Source organism: Bos indicus, chromosome 18 (genome assembly GCF_029378745.1).
Source record: "Bos indicus isolate NIAB-ARS_2022 breed Sahiwal x Tharparkar chromosome 18, NIAB-ARS_B.indTharparkar_mat_pri_1.0, whole genome shotgun sequence".
In the NCBI taxonomy this organism is placed as follows: Eukaryota; Metazoa; Chordata; class Mammalia; order Artiodactyla; family Bovidae; genus Bos; species Bos indicus.
This window is the reverse complement of record NC_091777.1, coordinates 62,302,353-62,327,706: the sequence shown is the minus strand read 5'-3', so window position 1 is coordinate 62,327,706 and position 25,354 is coordinate 62,302,353. Positions and strand designations below refer to the sequence as shown.

The 25,354-nt window shown below is 49.6% G+C and overlaps 1 protein-coding gene across 1 annotated transcript; it reads right to left on the bottom strand.

The window, feature by feature from the left end:
* Positions 1-6,759: 6,759 nt before the first annotated feature.
* CACNG7 (calcium voltage-gated channel auxiliary subunit gamma 7) lies at positions 6,760-24,948 on the bottom strand. The gene is made up of 6 exons (XM_070771691.1): positions 24,839-24,948; positions 22,192-22,416; positions 21,174-21,260; positions 20,481-20,621; positions 8,601-8,746; positions 6,760-8,155 (listed from the first exon to the last, which is right to left on the bottom strand). Exons 2-6 carry the CDS (start codon positions 22,385-22,387, stop codon positions 7,898-7,900), a joined length of 828 nt encoding a protein of 275 aa, XP_070627792.1. The 5' UTR covers positions 22,388-22,416; positions 24,839-24,948; the 3' UTR covers positions 6,760-7,897.
* Between the last annotated feature and the right edge of the window lie 406 nt (positions 24,949-25,354).

Below are 25,354 nucleotides of genomic sequence, written 5' to 3'. Positions count from 1 at the left end.
GTGAAAGTGAAGTCGCTCAGTTGTGTCCGACTCTTCGAGACCTCATGGACTGCAGCCTACCAGGCTCCTCCATCCATGAGATTTTCCAGGCAAGAGTACTGGAGTGGGGTGCCATTGCCTTCTCTGAGAGATAGGTCTGCCAAGCCCCTAACCTTGAGCAGGTCCTCCAGCCTCACACCCCCTGGTCTCATATGGCAAGCAGAACTCCAAAATGACCCTCAATATCCCCACCACCTGGTGCACACACCCCTGTAGAATTCTCTCCTCCTGAATGTGGGCAAGATTATAAAATAGGATGAGGTGTCATCCCCGTGATTAGATTACCTTATATGCAAGAGGGAGGGATTTTGCATGTGTAATTAAAGTCCCTAATCAGTTGATTTGAAGTTAGTCAAAAGGAAGATTACCCTGGGTGGGCCTGACCTGGTCAGGTGGTCTCTTTTAGAAAGAGTCAAGAATCAGCTCACGCTAGTTAGAATGGAAATGCTGGAGAGGGTGTGGGGAAAGGGGAGCCCTCCTAGAATGTTGGTGGGAATGTCAGTTGGTGCAGCCACTCTGGAGAGCAGCACGGAGGTTTCTTGAAAAACTAAAAGCAGAATTACCATATGATCCAGTAATCCCACTCCTGGGCACATATCCAGCAAAAATGCTAAGTCAGAAAGATACATGCACTCCAATGTTCATAGCACAGCTATAGTCAATAATCAAAACATGAAGGAGTTCCCTAGCAGTCCAGCAGTTAGGACTCAGCACTTTTATCACCCCTGCCTGGGTTCAACCCCTGGTCAGGGAACTAAGGTTCCAAAAAGATCACAAGGCAAAACAAAAAACAAAACAAAACAAAACAAAAAAACAAAAAAAAACCTGCTACAGGAACTTCAGTCACACAACCGCAGGAAATGAATTCTATTCAACCCGAGGGAGCGGAAGTGGATCTCTTCCTAATTGAACCTCCAGATGAGGAGCCAGCCAGCCGAGTTCTTGGTTTCAGGCTTGTAAGACCCCTGTTGAACTGTACGAGATTCCACGGTAAACTGTGAGATAGGAAACACATGTTGTTTTAAGCCCCCGTGCGTGTGGTAACTTGTTATGCAGCACAGGTAACCAGTATGCCTTGTAAATCACAGTGCACTGTGAAACTCACAGGGGGCCTCCTCAGTGTCTCCCCTCCCCTGCTCCTGACAACCAGCCAGTCCCTGTACATAGACTCGTCTCCCTCCAGGGTCCCTTTTGCTCCCATTTCCTCCTGTCTGACCTGCTCCTGGGTAGACTGTACCATCAGCTCCTACCACTGGTTCCCTTCCCCCGAAGTCCAATTTCCACTTGGCCCCTTTCTAACATTCAGAACTGTCCTTGTTCTTCCTCTGCTCAGAATTCTCCAATGGCCCTCTCTTACCCTCAGGGGAAAAAGCTAAGCTCCTCACCTGTGTCCTGCCAAGGTCACCAGTCTCATCTTATGCCACCCCACTGCTGCCTCCTACAAGGTAGCCTTTTAATTTTATTGGCCATGCTGCAAGGCTTGCAGGATCTTAGTTCCCTGACTAGGGATTGAACCCATGCCCTCAGCAGTGAAAGCACAGACTCCTAACCATTGCACCACCAGGAAACTTCCCAATGCCTCCTGCAAGCTGGAGTTGTTTTTCCCTACCATGTCCAGCTCCTTCATGCTTTCAAGTTTTCTGAGTGTGGCTCCCTTTTCCAGACTCCCTTTTCATCACTCATCCATATGACAAACCCTCTACTTGCTCTTAAAGATTCAACTGAGTTGCCTCTTCCTCCAGGAAGCCTTCCCTGACCTCTCAAGGCTGCATCAAGTGTTACAACTGTGCTTCCTCCACGCCTGGTAGTGTTCCCATTAGAGCACAGTCACCCTGCATTGTGACTGGTCCAACGGTCGGGCTCCCCCAGTAGAGCAAGGAGCTGTTCAGGACAAGCAGGGGTCTAGTTCACTCTGGTGTCCCCCAGAACCCAGCCCTGGTAGACAGGAAGCTGCAGTTCACAGATGCAGAATGAATGGATGGATGAAGGAATGAATGAATGACTCAGGGAGCGAGTGGCTGCACATTTCAGGGTCCCCTACCCCCCTAGCAGTCCCTGCCCAAGCCCTCTCCCCCGCCTCACATCCTGAATGTGCTTTTTCCCAGGTGCCTGAGTGTTTCTCATCAACAACAGCTGGGCCTTTTGTGTTTTCTCAAGAGGAACAGAGTGCTGGTGGCGTGTTTTCCCGCTGTACCAGGAAGAGAAGATCAGCGTTTCTAAAACGTCCTCATTCAGGGTGAAGTGGAAATATTCCAGCGCTGGGGAGTCAGGTGGCCCGAGTTCCAATCTTTGCTTTGCCTTGCCTCCCTAAAGGACCCAGAACCAAACTATTGCTCTCTCTCTGCCCCTTCATCCTCTTGTCTAAGAAGGGATCGAGGGGTGCAAAGTTAGTGATCTCTCTCTCTGGATGGGGTGCTCTAGGGCTGTGATTCGAAAATCACACATCCTTGGGGACCTCCTCGGTGGTCCAGTGCCTAAGACTCTGCCTTTCCACTGCAGGGGGTGCAGGACTCCATCCCTGGTGGGGAAACTCAGATCCCACATACCGAGTGGCATGGCCAGAAAATAAAAGCTGGGGCTTCTCTGGTAGTCTAGAGGTTAAGAGTCGAATGCAGGGGACATGGGTTTGATCCCTGGTCCAGGAAGATCCCACATGCCATGGAGCAACTAAGCCCATGTACCACAATCACTGAGCCTCTGCTCTTGAGCCGAGGAACCAAAACTACTGAGCCTACACACTGCAACTGCTGAAGCTCACATGCCCTAGAGTCTGTGCTCTGCAACAAGAGAAGCCACCGCAGTGAGAAGCCCGAGGATTGCAAGCAGAGAGTAGCCCCTGCTTGCCACCACTAGGGAAAGCCCAAACATAGCAACAAAGACCCAGGGCAGCCAAAAATACATGAACAAGTAAATCTGTAAAAAACAAAGAAGCAAACAAAAATCCCACACCCAAGGGATTCTGGCAGGGCTCATTTAGTGACTGTGAAGCTCCTGAAATTATGTACAAAACTTTGTAAATATGGATATTGCTTTCTGGGGGGTTTATCTGGTGTTCAAAGGGATCCCTAATCCCCTATGAGTTGAGTCACTTTTTAAAATTGATTTAGCAAAATATCATTTGTGTTAATAAAAATAAAGGTTAGGAAAAAAAAGCAGGAGAGAACATATAAACAAACAAATAATGTCAAAAGAAGGCTTTTATCCACCCCAGCACTAGTCACTTCTCGGACCAGATCATTCTTTGTTGGTAGGGGACTGTCCTGTGATTGTAGGCCATTTACCAGCATCCTTGGTCCCACCATATGCCAATAACACCCGCTCCCCAGTTGTGACATCCAAAAATGTCTCCAGACATTGCTGGATGCTCCCTGGAGGCAAAATCACCCTGAGCAGGGAACCGCTGATCTAGAAGAAACTGATAAAAATTGTTCCCCCTGGGGATCAAAACTGGGATTGAGAAAAATGAGAAGAAAGTTATTCTTTTTTCTTTCTATCCTTCTCTGGCTCTTTAAATTTGAAAATCATGACTAAGTATTACATTTGTAATAAAAATGAGTTTATTGTTAAAGTAAATTACCTCCATTCAAGGAACCACTGCACAGCCTTTGGAAAAAAAACAGGCCAGTCTCTGCATCTGATATATTGCCTCCATGGCATACAGCAGCAATGATGAAAACTTTTGCCCTCAAAACCCCTCTCTACACTTAAAAATTGTAGCAGACACTGAAAAATTTTGTTTGTGTCTATCAACATTTAGCATATTCAAAATTCAAGTTCAAAAGATTTTAAAGTATGTATTGTTTAAGTAAAATAATAAATTCATTGCATGCTAGCATAAACAAACTTATTTTAGTGAAAAATAACTCTCATGAATACTTGCGTTCACTCAGCCCAGCTGTATCCGACCCTTTGCAACCACATGGACTGTAGCCCGCCAGGCTCCTCTGTCCGTGTAATTTTCCAGGCAAGAATACTGGAGTGGGTTGCCATTTCCAACTCCAGGGAATCTTCCCAACCCAGGGATTGAGCCCATGTCTCTTGGGTCTCCTGCATTGGCAGGTGGGCTCTTTACCACTGGCCCACAGATTCAGCTGTATGAGGACTCAAACACTGCCTGATGGCTCAGTGGTAAAGAATCTGCCTGCAAAGCAGGAGATGCCAGTTCAATCCATGGCTCAGGAAGATTCTCCTGGAGAAGGAAATGGCAACCTGCTCTGGTATTCTTGCCTGGGAAATCCTATGGATAGGTGAAGCTGGCAGCCTGCAGCTCATGGTGTCACAAAAGAGTCAGACATGACTGAGCAACTAAACAACAACAACAATATATATGCTCAAATATGCATATAGTATTCTAGAAATTACACAGTAAAAGATGATAATACCTTAGGGCGAAGGGTATTTCTGGATGTCAAGAAGTCAGAAGTAAGACAGACTTTTCACAGTATTCCTTTCAAAAAAATAAATCTTTATGGAATCCTATTGTATTTTTCAAATGTAAAATTTGAACCACCAAAAACATTAGCTTAATTTTTTATTTTAACGAACACGGACTTGTTGTTGTTAAGTTCCAGACAAAACTCAGCAGATAACCTCAGCGCTTGCACCACGACTGCTAATCCTGCACGCAAGACAGACAGCACGAAACGAACAGGATGGCAGACAGCACCAATCGATGGCGGACAGTCTTTCCCACTGAGCAAATCCTTCTCAACGCTGTGCTTCCAAGTGGCCATTAGGAATCAATTCATCTTGATGAAGAAGCCGAAACTCATTTGCCGTTCCCAATTCTTGAGCATGACCTCCAGAAATTCCTGAAATCATTGAAAATGACTCAGAGTATTTCCCTCAGGGAGTCTGATCCTGCTGACTCTTAATTCTCTCCTGCTAACCTACCCCCACCACTGTCTCTGTTCCCGAGGGATTTCGGGATTTGGAGTTTTGCTACCCCACCCCCCTCCTCGTTTCTTTCTTTTTTTTTTTAAACAGAAAAAGAAACCGAAGCCCCAGAGATTAAAAGACTCGCTCAAGGTCACAGAATGAGTTTGCATCAAATTTGAAGTAAAATATAGCAGCTTTGAGTGTAGATGCTAGAATTTGGCAGAACTGGTTGTGAATGCTGCCTCGCATCCTTCTAGCTGGGTGACCTTACCTCCCAGAGTCTCAGTTTCCCCATCCTCAAAATGGGGCTCCTTGGAATGCCTCGCTTAGAGGATGTCTGGGAGAAACCAATGAGCTGATAAATGAAAAGGGCTCTGCACAGCATCTGACACCTAATGGCAGCTTGATCAATGGGATCATGGCTATTATAGCATGTGTTAGAGGCTGCAGAAGTTTTTCTGATTATCCCCTAGAGGCTAAATCTAGGTGCACTGAGGAATCCAAGTGCTAGAACTGTGTTTCCTTTTCAGTGTATTTCAAGAATAAGCTTATCAAGCATTTAGGCTATTTTCAATCCCTCAGTGTAGTAGGTGGGATCACAGACCTTGGAGCCCACTTTGAGCCTCCCTCCATCACCTGTAAAATGTGGGTGTGTGTGTGTGTCTGTGCCCTACCTAAAGGGCTGCTGGGAACGTCTCCTGAGATCAGGGATGGCAGCAAAGTGTGTGGCTTTCCATACGGAGTAGATACAACAGATGATAGTGGTTATCTCTCAATAGCGTCACCAAGCATTAGGAAAAGCCCCTGCTCCTTGGTGCAAAAGGAAGGAAGCTTAACTTTTGGAACCAGATGAACCTAGTTTCAACTCACGGCTCTGCCAGTTTCCACCTGTGTGACCTGGGTGAATCATTTCACCTCTATGGACCCGGCTGCAAAAGGAATCCAGTAAATTCAATGTGCAAGCTTGGGGAGGAAATTAAATGAAGCAGGGAATGCTCTGGCTGACCATCCGCTGGTTAGGGCACTGCAGAGAGCATGTCCTGGTGGAGAACTAAGATGCCCCCATGGGGCACAACCAAAAGAAAAGAACAACTTTTTTAAAACGAAGCAAGGAAACTGAGTAATAGTAACAGTTCTGTAAGTGGTCATTATCACGCATACTGTGTGCCCAGTCGTGTCTGACTCTGTGCAACCCGTGGACTATAGCCCACCAGATTCCTCTGTCCATGAGAATCTCCAGGCAAGAATACTGAAGTGGGTTGCCATGCCCTCCTCCAGGGGATCTTCTCAATCCAGGGATCAAATCCATGTCTCCTGCAGCTCCTGCATTGGCAGGTGAATTCTTTACCACTTAGCCACCTGGGAAGCCCGGGTCAGTGACACCAAGTGTTAACTTTTACTGATACTGACCCGTGTCATTTGCTGTCCTACACGCTTTACATGGACTGAATTATAAAGTGCGACTGTTAATACCTGTGATGATTAAGCAGTTTAAGAAACAACTAACTTTATTCTGTAGCACCCCCCGCCCCCCGCACCACACACACACACATACCCTCTAGAGACCTAGATTCGTCCTCTGTATCCAATGCCCCCACCCCCGGATAGGCAGAGACGTGTTTGAAATAAAGTTTATTGAAGTTTCTGTCGGTATTTACATATGATACACGGTAAATAACAGAGCCAGGCCCCCCACCCACCCCTCCCCCATCTCCAAAGCCCCCCTCCCCCCAGCCTCGTTAAAAATCGCTGCGTAAAGACAGGTTAACTGCTGCGGTCCCCCCTCCCCCCTCCCACCTAAGATGCAAACTAAAAACCCCCCATCCCTCCCCTGCCCCCCTCCCCCCACCCAGGGGGCCTTTCTGGTTCCGTGTACAACACTGTGCTACCTCGCCCCTCCTCCCCTAATAAGAGAGTGGGTGAGTTTCTGGTGAACCCTCACCCCCACCCCAATCTGTCCTAGGAGGCAGACGGACCCTTGAAAGAGGCCAGAGTTGGGGGATCTGAGATGGGGAGGGGGACTTCAATGAAGGGGGAGGTGCCAGAAAATGGAAGACTTCGAGGTTTGGGGGGGTGTCGACCCCCGCTACTGCCTCTCCCTCCCACGACGGGGCCTCGAGGGGGGAGAGGCGAGCACAGGCGTGGAATTGGCGTGGAGGACTTTCCTCCACCCTAGGGTCTCCATTCTTGTCGCGTGGTGTGTGGGGGCTGGATACACCTAGGGGGGCTTTGGATGAGCGGGTGGTGAGGAGGCCAGGAGACAGGGCAGGAAGAGGAAGAAAAAAGAAGCCAAGGTCAGCTGAGAGAGAGCGAGAAAATTCGTTAAAGAGCGCCCTTGAAAAGGCAGGTAGCCTTCAGAAGGCTGAGACGTGTCCAGCAGGTGAGACAGAACGGGGTCTCCCGTGTGTGGGGAGGGGGGCGGGGGAGGCCAGGTTAACCATACCCGGTTATGGTTAACCATCCCCATACTAGAGGGGTGTGGGGTAGAGTAAGAAGGGCCTCCCCGTCTGCACTCATTGCACGCAAGGACCACGAAGGTCTGGAGGTGAGACTGGGCCAAGTAAGAGGCTAGCCGAGGCAGAGAGAAGAGGATGTTCGGCATTCCTGGCGGCTGCCGGAACCTACTCTCCAGCCCAGAGCCCCCGGCCGCGGCGAAAGGTAACTGGTGCGGTTTGCACGGAGGTGGACGCGCTCGGCCGCTGCACGCGAAGAACCCGGGACCTGGGAGTCTTTTGGCTGGGGGGCGGGGCCTAAGGGAAAGGGCCCCTCAGGAGGAGGAGGAGTCTGGAAGTGGAAAGAGGGCGGGGCTACGGCGGGGGCGGGGCAGGGCTAACGCGCGCTGTTTCTTCCCCGGGGGACAAGGTGTCCCCGGGACTTGCTCTGGAGCCGCGGTGGCGACGAGACCCGTGAGGAGGAGGAGGAGGAGGAGGAGGAGGAGGAGGAAGAGGAAGAAGAGGCAGGGCGCTCCGGGGGCGGGGCCTCAGCAGGGCGAGGTGGAGATGTGGAGGTGGTCGGGGTACTTGATGGCGGGAGGGTAGTTCTGCGTCATCTGTATAGACACGTCGCTGGAGATGTCGGAGGGGCTGCGGCCACGGCGCCACGCCTCGGGCTGCAGAAACTGGCCCGAGTAGTCGGAGCAGTCGCTGAGACGCGGGCGGTAGAAGGCCGGGTGCGGGCGGTACATCTCCTCCTCCGCGTAGCGTTTGGTGAACAAGTACACGGACATCACGCCGGCTCCCTGCGCCAAGGCAAGACCAGAGTCCCCGCGGCTGGGCCCGGGCGCGCCGCCCCAAGGCCAGGCCCGCCGGCCCCGCTCTCCCAGGACCCGGGATTCCAGGCCTCCAGCTTCCTCCTTTCCCAAAAGCCGGGGATTAGGGGCCTGGCCTCCTCCTCCCTTCCCACAGCCCCTCCCCCCGCCCCTCCCATCCCAGGAGTCAGAGTCCCCGGCTTCATCCTCCAGAGGTCTGGGAGTCCAGGGCCCCCCCTTCTCCCCTGGGACCCCAGGAGTTGGAGCTCCCAGACCCTCCTCCTCCAGGACCTGGGGGCTAGGACCTCAGCCACCACCTCCTTTTAATCCACAGTCTAACCCACAGCCTCCTCTTCCCCGTGGACCCAGGAATCACACACGCCCCTGCCACCGGTCCCCATTCAAAACTCTGAAGTCTGGGCCCCACAGACATCACCTCTTTGAGTAGGAAGGAGGATGCAGCGAAGGCAAAAGACCACCCGTAGCGATAGTGGAAATACTGCTCCGAGCTGCTGGGCCTGTTCATGACCTCGTCGTTGATGCTGGAAATGTAAAGAACCAAGCCCACCACCAAGGAGAGGCCTGGGGGAGTAGAGGGATGCCCTTGGTCCACTAGCAGCGGACCCCTTTCCCCAGCCCCAGGCCCCTGCCTCCCGCTGCCATCTTCTCCTCCCACCCCCCATCGCATTCTATCCTGGACTGTGCTGTGCTTAGTCACTCAGTTGTGTCCGACTCTTTGCGACCCCATGGACTGTTGCCCGCCAGGCTCCTCTGTCCGTGGGGATTCTCCAGACAAGAATCCTGGAGTAGGTTGCCATGCCCCCCTCCAGAGGATCATCCCAACTCAGGGATGGAACCCAGGTCTCCCACATTGCAGGTGGATTCTTTATTGTCTGAACCACCAGGGAAGCCCAAGACTACTGGAGTGGGTAGCCTATCCCTTCTCCAGGGGAATTTCTTGAGCTGGGGTCTGCTGCATTGCAGGTGGATTCTTTACAGTCTGAGCTACCTGGGAAGCTCCCATCAATTGAAGTCCCTTGGGGGCTCGTCCTGGGCTGGGTGCAGGGAGTCTAGAGGTAAATCAACAGCCTCCTCCTCCTTCCCCCACCCCTGCATCCCTAATCTGCCATCCAGGGGCTCACAGTGCAGTTGGGGAAGGCAAATATGGACACTGGTCAGCAGTCACATCCATGGTGACAGTACTGTAAGGGAAATGGTAGCACAGGGACTACCCTAGCGGTCCAGTGGTGAAGACTCCGAACTTCCGTTGCAGGGGTGCTGGTTTGATCCCTGGTCAGAGAACAAAGATCTCACATACTGTGTGGTGCACCAGAAAAATTAATTAAAAAATTTTGCAGATGAAATAGTAACATAAAGTTCCATGGGTCCAGAAAAGGCGCCAAAGCCACCTGGGGGCAGGGGTGGAGGGAGTCAAGACAAGTTTCCCAGAAGCTGCGTTTTGTCCTAAATCTCAAAGGATGAGGCCCAGGGAAGAATGCAGGAATACCACGCCATGCACGGCAGAGGGACTGGCATTGTTCCAACCAGAATTAGAGGGGGAATGCTGAACTGATCCATCCATGCAGCTCACAAACATGGCCCACAGCCACCAGAAAGGAAGCCAGAGAAGGTTGGGCAGGGGCATTGCCATGATGAGCCTCAAGTGCCAGTCTGAGGAGCTTGGCATTGATGGCAAGGGCACTAGGGAGCCATGGAATGTTGGGAACAGAGGGAGGACAGGGCCAGACTGCAGTGTTAGAAGATCCTTTGGGGGCTGATGGGTTGTGGGAAGGGACTGGAGGGGAGAAATGCTGGAGCTGTGATAGGCCCAAGGCTGGGGAGGATGAAGCAGAACTAAGGCTGTATAGATAATAACATCAACAACAATAATAGCAGCTGCTTGTGTAGGTCTTGCTCTGTGCCAGGCACCATTCTGAGTGTCTTATATGCATTAACTCATTCAAACTTCACAATAACACTTTCAAGTAGGTACCACTTTTATCTCTGTTTAGAGTTGAGGATACCGAGGTACAGGGAGAAAATGGAGAGAAGAAGTCTCATTTGAGAATTTTTAAGAGGCAAGTCTCACTTCCTCAAGCTGAACTTTCTTTTTCTAACATATATATGTATATAAAATAAACATATATATTTTATATGAGCAGCATGGGGGATCTTAGTTCCCTGACCAGGGATTGCACCCATGCCCTGTACATTGGAACTTGGAGTCAACCATTTGACCACCAGGGAAGCCCCAAGGTGAACTTTCTTTTAAACAGTAGCACAAGGGTGGCTTGCAATGGGTGTGTGCTCAGTTGTGTCTCACTCTTGGCAACCCTGTAGCCCAGCAGACTCCTCTGTCCATGGGATTTTCCAGGCAAGAATGCTGGAATGGGTTGCCATTACCAGGGGATCTTCCTGACCCAGGGATTGAACTCATGTCTCCTGTGTCTCCTGCCTTGGCAGGTGGATTCTCTACTGCTGTGCCACATAGGAATCCGTTAAAGGTGGCTTAAGGAATCAGTAAAATCCCCAGCCCTAAATTAATCTCCATAATCCTCATTAGCACCTTCCCCTAGAATCCTATTACACAAACAAATATCTGTGTGCCCATCACCCAGAATAAATCTGAATTCCTCCCATTGCCTACGAAAGGGGTTAGCAAAAAACGACCCCCCACCCCGACCCTGACCCAGGGCTAAATCCAGCCCACCTCCTGTTTCTGTATGGTCTACCAGCTAAGAATGACTTTTACATGATTAAGTGGTTGAAAAAAAATCAAAAGAAGAGTGTTTTATGGCATGTAAAAAGTATCGGAATTTCATTTGGCAGTTCCTCAAAGCGTTAAAGATAGAATTACCATATGACCCAGCAATTCCACTCCTAGGTATTTAGCTGAGAGAACTGGAAACATATGCTCACACAAAAACTTGTGCAGGAATGTTTGCAGCAGCATTATTCATAATAGCCAAAACGTGGAAACAGCCCAAACGTCTATCAACTGCATGGATAAACAAAATGTGGTATAGCCATATAAAGGAATAGTATTCAGCCAAAAAAAGGAATGAACTGCTGATTTATACTGCCACATGGTGGAACCTAGAAAATATGCTAAGTGAAAGAAGCTAGATGCAGAAGACCACATATTGTACGCTTCCATTTATAGGAAATGTCCAAAACAGGCAAATCCATAGACAGAGAAAGTAGATCAGGACTTCCCTGGGGGCTTAGTGGTGAAGACTCTGCCTGCCCATGCAGGTGACACAGGTTTGGTCCCTGACCTGGGAAGATTCCACATGCCATGGGGCAACTAAGCCTGTGCGCCATGACTACTGAGTCCAGGCCCCAGAGTGCGTGCTCTGCACAAGAGAACCACCACTGTGACAAGCCTGAGCAGCACAACTAGAGTGGAGCACCCACTCATTGCAACTAGTGAAAGCCTGTGCCCAGCAACAGCTACAGCCCATAGGGTCACCAAGAGTCAGACATGACTGAAGCGACTTAGCACGCACGCACACAATGATATTAGGATGCAGGCAAGCATCATCAGTGGTCGTTAAAACACTGAATGACATAATCTTCTCGTGGAATATCTATGCATTACAAAGATACTTTGGAAATATCATAAAGGAGCCTGAAAGATACCCTTTGAACCAAGTACCTGAAGCTAACATCACCAACAGTGGGACAAACGGACACCCCGACCTCCTGATGGGATCGCGCCACTATTTCATTTATGCAGTGTCCCTGCTGGAAATGTGTAACCTGGATCCACTCCAGGAGAAAATGTGGGGCGTTTTACAAACACCGGCTGCGTTCTTCAAAAATAAACGTCAACATGAAAGATTTTTTTTAAGGCATAGGAACTATATAAAAGATGAAAGGAGACGAAAGAGACACATCAAGGAAATGCAGAGGGGAATCCTAGCCTGGATCCCAAATCAGGGGGAAAACGGACTATAAAAGGCAGTGTGGGGACTTCCCTGATGGTCCAGTGGTTAAGACTCTGCGCTTCCACTGCAGGGAGTTTGGGTTCGATCCCTGGTCAGGGGACTGGGATCCCACAGGCCCCGGGGTGCAGCCAATGGGGGAAAAAAAGGAGTGTGGGTGCTGTGGGGCAACTAAGCCCGTGCATCACAACTACAGAAGCCTGAGAGCCTAGAGCGCATGCTCCGAAACAGGGGACGCCCCCGCGATGAGAGGTCTGTGCACCGCATCTAGTGAGGAGCCCTGGCTTGCCATAGCTAGAGAAAGCCTGCCAGCGGCAGCCAAGACTGAGAGCGGCCAAAAATGTTTAAAATATCAAAAAGGGCAGAGTGCAGACAATTGATGAAATTTGAATACGGATTGTGTATTAGCTGTAAAATTGTATTAATGTTCAACTTCCTGAATTGGATGATGGTGCTATGCTTAGGAAAGGAAATATACTTGACCTTAGGAGATATCTGATCTGATTTATTTAAGAGTGAAGTGTTTCTAGTTGTGTCAAATGGATAGTTGGTGAGAAGATGCTGTGTGGCACAGGGGGCCCTGGGTGCTCTGGGATGACCTAGAGGGATGGGATGAGGGGAGAGGAGGGAAGCTCAGAAGGGAGGGGATATATGTATAATTATGGCTGATTGTCGTTGCTGTATGGCAGAAACCAACACAACATTGTAAAAATTAAAAAATATTTAAAAGGGTGAGGTATTTGCAATTTATGTTCAAGTGGTTATCTATGATAATATAATGTATTAATAATATATAGATATATACCCATATACACACATATACTCTAATACTTTGGCCACGTGATGCGAAGAACTGACTCACTGGAAAAGACCCTGATGCTGGGAAAGATTGAGAGCAGGAGGAGAAGGGGACGACAGAGGATGAGATGGCTGGATGGCATCACAGACTCCATGGACATGAGTTTGAGTAAACTCTGGGAGTTGGTGATGGACAGGGAAGCCTGGCGTGCTGCAGTCCATGGGGTCAAAAAGAGTTGGACACGACTAAGTGACTGAACTGAACTGACTTATATACACATAAGATAGAGAAAAAGACAAAGGTGGCAAAGTGTTAAAAATTGGTCCAGGTGAAAAACATGAGAATTCTTTGTGCTGTTCTTGCAACTTTTCTGTACGTTTAAAAATTTGCCAAAACAACAAATTTTAAATAAAATAGGCATCACCAAACAGGAATTCCACCCCCTGAAGATTCAAAAGTGTTACCCTGCAAATGGTTTACTCATCATAAAGAGAAAAATGTGCCTTTCCAATGGAGAGCTCTAATGATCACCCCCTTTACCAAGGGGTTAAACATTTTCCCACTCCTGGTGGGAACAACTTGACATTTGCTACCTGAAGTGATGGGCTATAAAGAATACGGCACCACTTCTAAGTCTTACCAAACCTATTTAACTAGAATCTAATCAAGTCTCTACCTTGGACATAACTGCCGGTTACAGAAAATACAAAGGAAGAGGAAGAAGCCAAATGATGCCACGAGGAAACAATCCAACAGATGCAGGATGTGGGGTGTTCTACAGGACATCCTGTCTTGTAGATTTCAAAAGGACAATGGTACGACCCAAGTTATAATACTTAAGCTGGTGATTAATCTTAACATCTCAAAAAGAGAGGCAAACACGTAGTATTATGTCTCCTGATGCAATGCAATAGGACTTAATAACACCACCTATCTATGAGGTATTTTTGCCCCCCCACTCCCAAAGTCAAACCTGGATCTGATCTACAATTTTACAGGAAAACACAGAGTGGATGGATATATTAAAATCACAACACAAAGACACAACAGAAAGATCAAAAGTGTGGAGATTATATGAGGCAAATGACTAGATGTCTTCAAATGAATGGCAAGAAAAAAACAGAAGGAGAGGGACTATTAGAGATTAAAAGAGGCTTCAGAGATCTATCAACTAAATGCACAGTGGAATTTGGATCCTGGTTTCCAACACACTAATTGTAAAAATTTTAAAAAGGCATTTATGAGACAAGTGGGGAAGTTGAACTCTGGCTAGATATTAATTTATATTAAGCAGCTATTCTTCATTATTTGGGCAGATAATGGCACTGTGGCTATATTAAATAACAAAGTACTAATTTCTCAGACATATGCTGAAATATTAGTGGATAAGATGATTTAATGCTGGAGACTGACTTTAAAATTCTGTAGTGAAGTGCAGAAGGGAGATATGGCAAGTTTGACTAAAAAAAGACTCACCATATGTTGATAATTGTTGAAACTGAGTGAAGGGTACATGGCACACTATACTATCCTTTCTATATTTTCATAATGAAATATATTTTAAAAGTCAGTGTTGTAAAAAATATAGTACGGGAACTAGTCTAGACTAAAAGAGAAATTAACTAAATGCAGTGCATAAACTTAGATTGAATCCTGCTTCTGGGGGAAAAGCTATAAAAGGCATTCTTAGAATGTCTAGGACAGTTTGAAAATGGAATGGATTATGGTATGGACTTTTGTAAAATTTCTAGGTTTAATAATGGTCTTGTAGTTATGTAGAAAAATGCCATCACTGTTAAGAGATGCATATTAAAATGCTTAGTGATGCCTGCAACTGACTTTCAAGTGGTAAAGTTAAAACAGAGTGCTTGTGTGCTCAGTTGCTACAGTCGTGTCCAACTCGGTGAGACCCCGTGGACTGTAGCCCACCGGGTTCCTCTGTCCCTGGGATTCTCCAGGCAAGGATACTGGACTGGGTTGCCATTTCCTTCTCCAGGGGATCTTCCCGACCCATGGATTGAACATGCGTCTCTTCCATCTACCTGCATCGGCAGGCGGGTTCTTTACCACTAGTGCCACCCGGGAAGCCCAGGGGAGTCCTTTTAATCCCACCCCCCTCATCCAAGAAGGATGGTCAGTCATCAAGTCATGTCTATTTTCCTTCCTAAATCTCTCATAAATCTAAAATCCCTTTTACGCCCCCAAGTCCTCTAATCCAGCTGAGGCTTATTCCCTGTGCCTGTCCCGTTGCCTTCAAACCTGTCTCCCTATTTTAGATACTGTTGTTTCTTTCTTTTCTTATTTTTGCCACACTTGGAGGCATGTGGGATCTTAGTTCCCCAACTAGGGATGGATCCCACATGCCTTGCATTGGGAGGTGGAGTCTTAACCTCTGGACCACCAGGGAAGTCCTGTATGTTTTTGTTTGGTTTCAGATACTGGCTCTTTCTAAAAACCCATACCAGGGAGGTCCCTAGCAGTCCAGTGGTTAGGATTCTGCCCTACCACTGCAAGTTGCCTGGGTTCCATCCCTGGCCTAAATAATTAAATAAAACCCATATCAGACTCTGTCCTTCTCTTGTCAAAATACTTTCTCGGCGCTCTAGGATCCATGGGAGAAAGTATTCATTCCTCAGTCTGATTACCCAAGCTCTTTTTGATCTGAAAACCTGCCAACCACTCCTGCCTCACTCAAGTCCCTGTTTCTTATTTCAGTTCTAAAAGACATTCTCCCTACAGAGAGTCAGGAGCCGGGTTGATGAGAAGGGAACAAATGTTTCTCAAGAGAAGGAGCTTTTTGTTATTGCTTTTGCTCTTGTTTTTGTTTTTAGTGATTGAAAGTTATCTAAACACAATGTCAGAAGCTGTTCTTGTCATTCTTTCTCCTTCCTGGGCATTTTATGGCGACTCTGGTTCTCTAAAAATAACCTTCTTTTCTCTTTTTTCTCCTCCCCTTTTCTCTCTCTCCCATCCCTCGCCCTTTCTCTGTAATACAGTCTTCTCTCCCCCCACTCCACTACATCTGCTTCAGAATTCTTAGAGCACAGAAGGCAAGAATCACCTACATTCCAAGCTGAATAGGAACAACCTGGATTTAGAACAAAGAATTTCAGGACCATGGAGAGCTACATGGGCGGCTACCTCAGTCTTACCGCTTTCTGGAGTCTTAACACACGCTGTGAAATGCATGTCTGTACCAGGCACTTTTCTTTCTTTACTTGAAAAGCTCCCCCTCGCCCTTTCTGCATCAATTTAGATGTCACCTGCTCTTGAAATTCTGGTCACTCCCACCCTTTCCAGCATCCTACTCTGTCTGCTTAAAGCAGCTTCCCTTTTCTCAGAATGCCTTGAACTTTCTTTATGAGGGATCTCTTCTACCAATACTTCATTGTGGAACTTTGTACCAGCAACTCATCTAGGCTCTGAAGATATAAGCATGAGCACGTCTCTGCCTTTTATTTATCTATTCATTTGGCTGCGCTGGGTCTTAGTTGTGGCACTGGGGCTCTTTCCTTAGTTGCAGCGTGTGAGATCTAATTCCCTGGACAAGGATCAAACCCAGGTCCCCTGCACCGGGAGTGTAACGTCTTAGCCACTGGATCACCAGGGAAGTCCCTTCCTGTCTTTTGGAGTTTACATTCTGGAAGAAGGAGGCAGAAAAGGAATAAGATGATGCTAGCAATAAGTGCTATGAAGCAAATATCAAATAGGGAAGGTGATGGGTAGTGTAGTGGGGGCAAAGCAACCTTGGATACCATTGTTAGAGAAAGAAAATCTGAAGAGGAAAAGTTGGGGAATTAGGAGAAAGAGACTTCCAAGCGTGGAGGGTTAATGATTGTAAAAGTGAGGTTGAGATTAGCATTTTCAAGGGCGATGCAGCAACGGAGAGAGTGTTAGTGAGTTAGGAAAAATGAGACCAGAAGTCTGAGCAGTAGCCAAATCATGTAAGACCTTGTAAATCAGCGTGAGGAGTTGGGATGTATTCTAAGTGCAATGGAAATGCATCAAGACCCTGAAGGGATTTAAGTGTTGTGTGACCAGCATCGAAGGGCATGTAGCTGGGAGCTGTTTTGTGGCTGACTGCATGAAGATTGCCATTTAAGATTCAGCATGTCACCAGTGCTCAGTAAGGGCATGGCGTAGAAGATGTTTCTGCAACTGTTTGATGAGTGAGTGAATGAAAGAGCAGACACATGGAACATGTTTGAGGAGCAGGGGTTAATGTGAGCCAGGCGCAGGAAGCTTGCCTCATCTGACCTGGAAAAAGAAAGCCAATGTCACTCCAGCCTCCTCCCCCTACTCTCACCAATCACACCCAGTCAGTCATCTGGTTCTATTGATTCTTCTGTCAACATCCTTCTTTCTCAAAGCCATCCAGTCACCTTTACCCTCCCATCTCCCTCCCCAGCTAGAACCTTATCCGCTCCTGCCTGGACTACTGCATAAGCCTCCTCCCTTTCCAATCTCTTTCCTTTTAGTCCATTCCCAAAACAGGTCCCTGAGGGATCATCGACACCCTATCCCTTTCCTTCCCAAGCCCTCCCGCCACTTTCTCCAAAACTGAATGTTACCTCACCATTTACCAGACCTTGGTCAACCCTTGCCTCTTTCTAAGTCTGAGTTTCCTCATTGGGAACATGAGATGGTTGCACTACTACATTCCACTCCAAGACCTAAAATACTGGTACTATTTCCACCCTTTCCTTTCTTTCTTTCTTTTGCTAGCTGGGTCTCAGATGTACATGTGGGATCTAATTCCCTGACCAGGGATGGAACCCTGGGCCCCCAGCACTGGGACTGTAGAGTCTTAGCCACTGGACAACCAGGCAAGTCCCCAGCCTTTCCTCTCTTTTAATCCCCTTTGTCTTTATGACTTGTAATTGTGGTGGGGCAGTAGAATGCCAGAGTGAAAGACCGGTCTGGAATCCTGCTTCTACTGTGGAGCAGCTCAACTTCTGAGTGCTTTCCGTTTCCTCAAATGGAAAATGGGAATAAAAATAGCATCTGCCTTAGGAGGTGAAGAAAAAGGAATAATTTGCACAAAGCACTTAAAACTTCCCCAAACCGTGGCACTCAATTAACTGTTTTCTATTATGGTTGCTGTTGCTACTACTACTATTCATGTACATATGTGAGCGTGCGTTTATTTATTTAAAACTACCACGTGCTGAGCACTTACTGCTATAAACCAGGCCCTGGGTTGGGCCTTCACATCCGTGATCTAGACCAGGGGTCAGAAAACAACTGTTGGTCCCACTGCCTGTTTGTGTACAGTTTGCAAACGAAGTGTGGTTTTTACATTTTTTTTTAATGGTCAGGAAAAAAAAAAAAAAGACAAAAGAAGAATAAAATCTCATGGTCCCTGAAAACTATATTGAATTCAAATTTCAGGCTCTTTAAATAGGATTACTGGAACACAGCTAGGCCCACTGCTTCCCCTCTGGTTGCTTTGGCACGCCAACAAAGCCTAGACTATTTACTGTCTGGCCCTGAGCAAAAAGTTTTCCCACCCCTGACCAAGGTTGCCCAGTCAACAGCTCCAGAAAGGAAGGCTGCAGCTCACACAGTAAGTGTCAGGATTTTAACCCAGGTCTTTCTAGGTTCATAGCAGCATGAACCTTCAGCTGCTATAGGCTGCAACCTTGGCTACCTTGGGTAGGGTGCATAGATCATAGTCTATGAAATGAAGTTCAGGAAGTGGGGTTCGATCCCCCTAAATTACTCTATTGTTACATCAGAGGCCTGATTTCCAGCCGTGACGGCACCAACTGATCCTTAACTTGACCTTGGGGAGTCAGGTCCTGATGCATTGGCATAAGCATGGCTTTGGGGAGGAGAACACCCTTGATTCTAGTGCCAGCACTGTCATTTATCAGCTTTATCGCCTCTTTGGTTTCCACTTCTGTAAATCACAAACAATAGGATTTTCCTTCGAGCATTTCAGGTGGGTTGAATCAAAGTCCCCATGCTCCCTACCCTTGCCCCACTTTCTGTCTCTCTAGGCTACAATTTTTCCATCTGACACTCTGAAATAGTGATATGATACATGTCTTATTTTAGCTTGGTGTCTGGCTCCGCATGCTGTGATTCAAGTTTGCACGGAGGTTGCACCCTGCTTTCCTGGGGAAGAGGTCTTGTCAGGTTAGGTTGGAGGCATGGGGGAAGTTTAGCCCAGAGAAAGCTGGGTGAGGAGCAGGGAGGAGACTGGGGGAGGGGATTTTTGAAGACCCATCTCCAATCATCTGCAGAGCCGACTCCAAAGAGGTGGCCGAGTGCAGGCCCCAGGGGATGTAATGGGAGTGAGACGTACAGCAGGCTTTGTTCATAAAATATCAACTGAATTAAAAGGGCCCCAACGGAGTTTAATTAAATCATGTTGAAGTAATTCGAATTGAACTAAAGAACTGAGTCAGAATAGATTGGGGTCAGTTGGGCCAGATTGATGGAGTTAAGTATGTCAGAGCAGAAGTGACCTGACCTGAGCTGAGTTAGACTGAATTGGACTGGACTGAACTAAAATTTGGAGGAGGGGAACACTTCAGAAAGAGCTCTCCTCTGGAGCTCAGGACACTTGAGTCCCTGGGGAACCAGCTTACACTGGGATCTCAGGCAACTCCCTGCACAATTTCGAGACCCGGTATCCCTATTTTATCAAACTAGTTCTAATAATAACTCCCGGACAGAGATGTTATGAGAAGTTTATGAGATTGCTCATGCTAAAGAGACTTAGATCTCAAAAGAAAAGATAACTATAAAGAAACATTGAACTCTAGCTAATGACAGGCATGGTAAAGAATCTGGAGTCAAGTGTACTGACGCCTGCAGCTTGCTCTGAAATTCATTTTTTTTAATGTTTATTTATTTGTCTGCATAAGATCTTAATTGCAGCATGTGGGATCTAGTTCCCTGACCAGGATTGAACCTGGGGCCCTCTGCATTGGAAGCATGGAGTTATAGCCACTGGACCACCAGGGAAGTCCCTGAAATTCATTTTTAAATGATAATAAAATAGACGAATGGATGGGTAGAAAGATAGATAGATGGACAGATACAGGATAAAGCAAATCCCGTGACATGGTAATGATCAACTCTAAGTGGTGGCTACAGGGTTCTTTCGACTTTTCTGTTTGAAAAATGTTCCAGTAATACGTTGCACAGAACATAAAGAGCCTTGCAAACTGTTAATTGCTAAAATATCAGGAGTGGTTAAAAATACAGCCTCTGGAGGCGAAATGTGTGTGGTTGAGTCCCATCTCTGCCTCTCACTGGTTGTATGGCCCTGACTTCATTCTGCTGAGTGTTTGTTTCCATAACTGTAAAATGGGGTTATTAATAGCATTTGCCTCACAAGGTGGTTGTATCAGAACAGAGCCTGGCACCCAGTTAGCACCCAAGAAGCGCTCGCTGAGAAATGCTCCATTCCACAGAGCAGCAAAGTGGGGCTTGGAGAGGTTCTGCAATTCCTTCAGGGTTACCCAGCAAGGAAGTGGTGGTCTTATTGGAAGAGGAGCCCCAGGTTCCTGGTACCTGAAATGGTCCTGCAGCCTGTCAGTCCTTTCCTTTGGCTTACCCGAGAGGATGAAGAAGATGCCGGAAACGAAGGCCAGAATGGTCCTCTGGGGGCGGATGTGGCCAATGTTGCTGATGACGAAGGCGGTGAACACAAGGAAGAGGCTGACCATAGGGAAGGGGGTGGCTGTGCGCACTGTCTCTGGGGGAGGGGTAGGAAGAAAGACAGAAGTGAGGGGGGACTCTCTGGGGGTTGCCTCTGAATCCTCCTCATCTCTGCACCCCCACGCCCTTTTCTGAAACTTCCACTGTTGGCCCCGCCCCCTCACCCAGACCACACCTCCTTGGCTTGACCCCACCCCTTAGCTCCTGACTCCACCCACTCCCGGGCTCCGCCCCTTCGACCTGGCCCCACCTCCTCACGCACCTACTCTGCCTGCTTTCAAGCCTGCACGCCTTCCCTTCCACTCCATCCCTTCTCTTGTGTGCGCAACTCTATGCGACCCCATGGGCTGTAGCCTGCCAGGCTTCTCTGTCCAAAGGATTTCCCAGGCAAGAATATTGGAGCGGGTTGCCATTTCCTCCTCCAGGGGATCTTCCCAACCCAGGGAATGAACCCACATCTCTAAGTCTCCTGCATTGGCAGGTGGGTTCTTTACCACTAGCGCCAACTGGCCTGCCCTTTTCCCCAGGACCCGCCCTGTCACCCTGCCCCTTGGTTGCCTAACCCTCCCAGCCCCGTGCTTCCCCTCACTCAGAATATTCTCCGTGTTTTCCGTCACCAAGTTGATCTCCGGTTCAAGGAAATATTCTGAGGCCACGCAGCGACCCTTTTCCCGGCCTGGGGGGAAGATAAGAAGGCAGGACGGTCAGGGGCAGGACGCACAGTCAAAAGACCCCAGGATGGGAACGACCTGGGGATTAGTGTCTGGCTACTCTGTGTTACTCTGTACTACGTTTGTGCTCCTCTTAGGGGGTTACAGAAGGGTGTGGGCAGGAGTCTGTCAGCTCCTATTGCAAGCTGCCCTAGAGACTGTTGGATGGAGGAAGATAAGCCGGAAGCCAGAGTCTCAAGTAAGAAGGGGTTATGGGCCAGGTCTCTTGGATCCCTAAAGAGGGAAAGGTCTGGGGGTTGAGGTGGGAAAGGATTCCTAGAAGGAGCGATGTCCATAGTAGCTGGGAGGCACAGATATTGTTTATCCTTCCCATTCAACACTGGAACTGTCCAGGAGACAAGTTCTGAACTAGGATTACTGTTTCTCTGGGTCTGGGGGCTCCAGGGGGTTGCTGGGGATTAGGGACCTGGAGATTGTATGATCGTTGGGGTTCTTAGATCCAAGGACTAAAGTGCTAGAAATTGAGTGTGTGTGTGTGTGTGTGTGTGTGTGTGTGCGCGCTCCACTGCTTAGTCGTGTCTGACTCTTTGCAACACTGTGGACTGTAGCCCTCCAGGTTCCTCTGTCCATGGGATTCTCCAGGCAAGAATCCTGGAGTGGGTTGTCATTTCCTTCTCCAGGGGACCTTCCCGACCCAGGGATCAAACCCGCGCGCGTCTCTTGCGTCTCCCTGCACTGGCGGGTGGATTCTTTCTGCAATGCGGCCACCTGGCAAACCTTAGAAATGGAATCTCCAGGTAGACATGTGACTGTCCAGGAGAGACACGGGGTTGATTTCTGGGTTTTGGGCACCCATGGGAGGGAACTATGGATGAGGACTCTCGGGTGCCACGCAAAGGCAGGGACAGTTGACTGGTGGGCAGGTGAGGCCTGTACCTGCAAAGAAGCAGACGCGCCACAGGCCAGCGTGCAGCGCCATCTTGACCTCGGTGGTCTGGTTCTGCGGCAGCACGGTTCCCTCCTCCATGTACAGCCAGTAGTCTGTGCTGACGGCGATGCCCACGAGCAGCAGGCCGCACGCACCAAACACGCTGCTCAGCAGGGTCAGGGCGCGGCTGCTGCAGTGACTCATCCTCAGCGGCGGGGGGCGCCCTGCGGGGCCTGAGGGACCGGGAGCTCCAGTGGAGAGCCCCGCTGGGGCCACTGGGGTCCCCCAGACTGCATGCAGCCACGGGGGACACCAGCCCTGGGCCAGAACCAGCAACCCCCCGAAAGGAACTCTCTCCTATCTGCCCCCTGGGTCCTGACCCGTGACTCCAGCCTGGATTTGGACCAGTAACTTGTCTAGAAATCCTAACCTAGGCCACCAATCCCCACTCCATGCCCAGACCTGACACCCTGACCCCTTTCTTTTGGGCTCTTAATGGGAACCAGAAATGCCCCAAGTGGGTCGTTAACCAGGGACCCTAACCCTGTACCTTGGCCTTGACCTTAAGCCTCCCATATCTAGTTGGACTCTTTAGTTGGACTCTTTAAAAAAAAAAAAAAAAAATATATATATATATATTTGGCTGAGCTAGGTCTTAGTTGCAGCTTGCAAACTACTTAGTTGTGGCACGTGGGATCTAGTTCTCTGACCAGGGATTGAACCCGGGCCCCCTGCACTGGGAGCACAGAGTCTTAGCCACTGGACCACCAGAGAAGTCCCTGGACTCTTCTCTTGACCCTTAATGTCCAATTCTAACACCAAGACCTTGACTTTCTAACCCTGGTATGGTGCCTTGACCTCAGTTTGGCATCCTAATCTGAAATCGTGGACCACAACCCAGATTCAAGATTCCAGAACATTAACTGCCCCTCCTCCCCAATCCCAAATCCCTGCAAGCCTCTGAACCTGGGGTGCTAGAACTCCATCACAGGCCGCTGGTTCTCCAATATCCCACAGGATATTGGGGCCTAGAGACCTGGAGCAGGGTTTTGGCTAGAGACTTCAGAATGTCCAAACCATGATCTGGGAATCCCACCCCTCCACCTCTCAGTATCCTATTCAGAGCAAGTGACCATCATTCAATAGGAATCAGGGCTCTGAACTCTAAAACCCACATCAGGAAGTCTGCAATCCCCATTCTCGTTACAAGATCCCCAAATCCCCTCCCGGAGAGTCTGGACTCCAGCTCCCCCAGACTAAGACCTCCAATTATAGACCCTCTTCAACCTCCAATCTGGAACCCAGATTTTCCCTAACCCTGGACCTTCAAAACAAAAGTGCTCCCAAGTTCATGGCTGTGGCCTCCAAAATTCCAATCTTAAATCTGGAGATTTCGTTCCAGGGTGCTCCTAATCCCTTAGCCACCACGCTCACCCTTTCCTGAGAACTTCTCCCTAAACCACACAGTCTCATGGTTTGGGGGACTCAAACTGTGATCCCCATCTTTTCTCAACCGGAGCCCTCAACCTACCTGAATACCACAATCTCCATCACCTTTTTAACAGTGACTGTTAAGACCCCTAACCAGCACTCCCCCTCTCCACCAACAAGCGGCCAGGACTTGAGTCCCCACTCTCTTTGACCAGAATTCTTGGAGCCTTGAAATTGAAATTCTGGAAACTTGACACCACCTCAATAAGAACTCTGGAGCTTGAGACGACCTTCATCCCTGCCTGGGCGCCCCCGCCCCTCAACCCCAGCCTCTAGGGCCTCCACCCCACCTGCCCGGCTCCCCACCTCCTGAGGGATTCAGGAGTCTGAGACTGGCAGAGCTCCGGACCCCTGCTTGCTCCCATCCCCCGGCCCATGGCTCCAGGGCTTGACTGCCAGCTGCCTGTTTGCCTTCCTGTCCGCTCATCTCAGAAACCAGCGTCAGAACCCCTGTCTCCCGGGCTGCCTCCGTCCCAGGTAGCTGACCTCAGCTCCCCCCACTGGCTCCTCCGATCCAGACGGCTGGGACGTGGCCCACCGGCACCCTTCTCACTCCCGTTTTGGGGCGCCCCTCCCTCATCACTCGGTTCCTCCACACTCTCAGCGGCCCGCCCAGATCTCCTCATTCTCCTCCAACCGCCAACCCTTCCTCCTTTGGGACCCCCCCTCCTTCCCCAGGCCCAAAGCCTCCTTCTTATCCTTCTTTATCCCCGCCTTTCCTGGATATAGGCTTTTGGATCCCCGGGGGTCCCCATTCTCCAAGCCCCAAGTCCAAACTCCATAGGCCCTCAATCCTGGGGAGACCTCTTTCCGGGGACCCCTTCTCAGACTCACGGCCGGCCCTTACCGGGCCCGGGCCCTCCCCCCTCATCCAGGACCGCCTCCCTCGAGGATCCAGCCCGCACCCTCTCCCGTGCCCACGGCCTCCGAGGTTCGGACACTGAGAGTATGATTGCCCCGTTCTGGGACCCTCGGACCCCGTACCCCCGGATTCCTCAGGCCTAAACGTCCCTCCATCGCCCATTGCCCCCCAAACTCGGGCGTCCGATTGCGGGCATCTCACCCCCAGGAGCCACTCAGCCCCGTTTAGTCCAGACCCCCGGTCGCCTCAGGAGGACCACCCCCGCCCCCAACCTGGTTCCCGGACTCTCCCTTCGCGCTCACCTCGCTCAGGGCTTGGCGGACGCTCCGGGCCGCGGGCCCCGCAGCCGCATGACCGGCCCCGCGGCTTCCCCCGGCCGCCGCCGCCGCCGCCGCCACCGGGGTCGCCGGTGCCCGCGCCCCCCGCCCCCGCCCCGGAGCCCGGCGTCCCGGCCCCCTCCCGGCCTCCCACCCCCCACCCCCCGCGCCCGCGGCCTCACTCGGCGGACGACGCCGGGAGCTGGGACCGGCGGTCGCTCATTGGCTACTGCGGAGGAGGGGAGGGGCAGGAAAGGAGGAGGGGGGATTGGATGCGGGGAGGGAGGGAGATGGGCCTTGAGAATGGGGGAGGCAGGGAGCGAGAGAGAATAGAAACAGAGGCAGGGGAGCCCGAGAGGGGCAGGGGCACACGGGGAGGCAGAGAGTCTGCCCAGAACTGAGACCCGGAGGCTGTGAAATTCTGAGACTCCCGGGTCTGGAGACTAGAAGAGACACAGAGATGGCCTGGAAGAGACAGAGAGATGGAGAGGCAGAAATCGG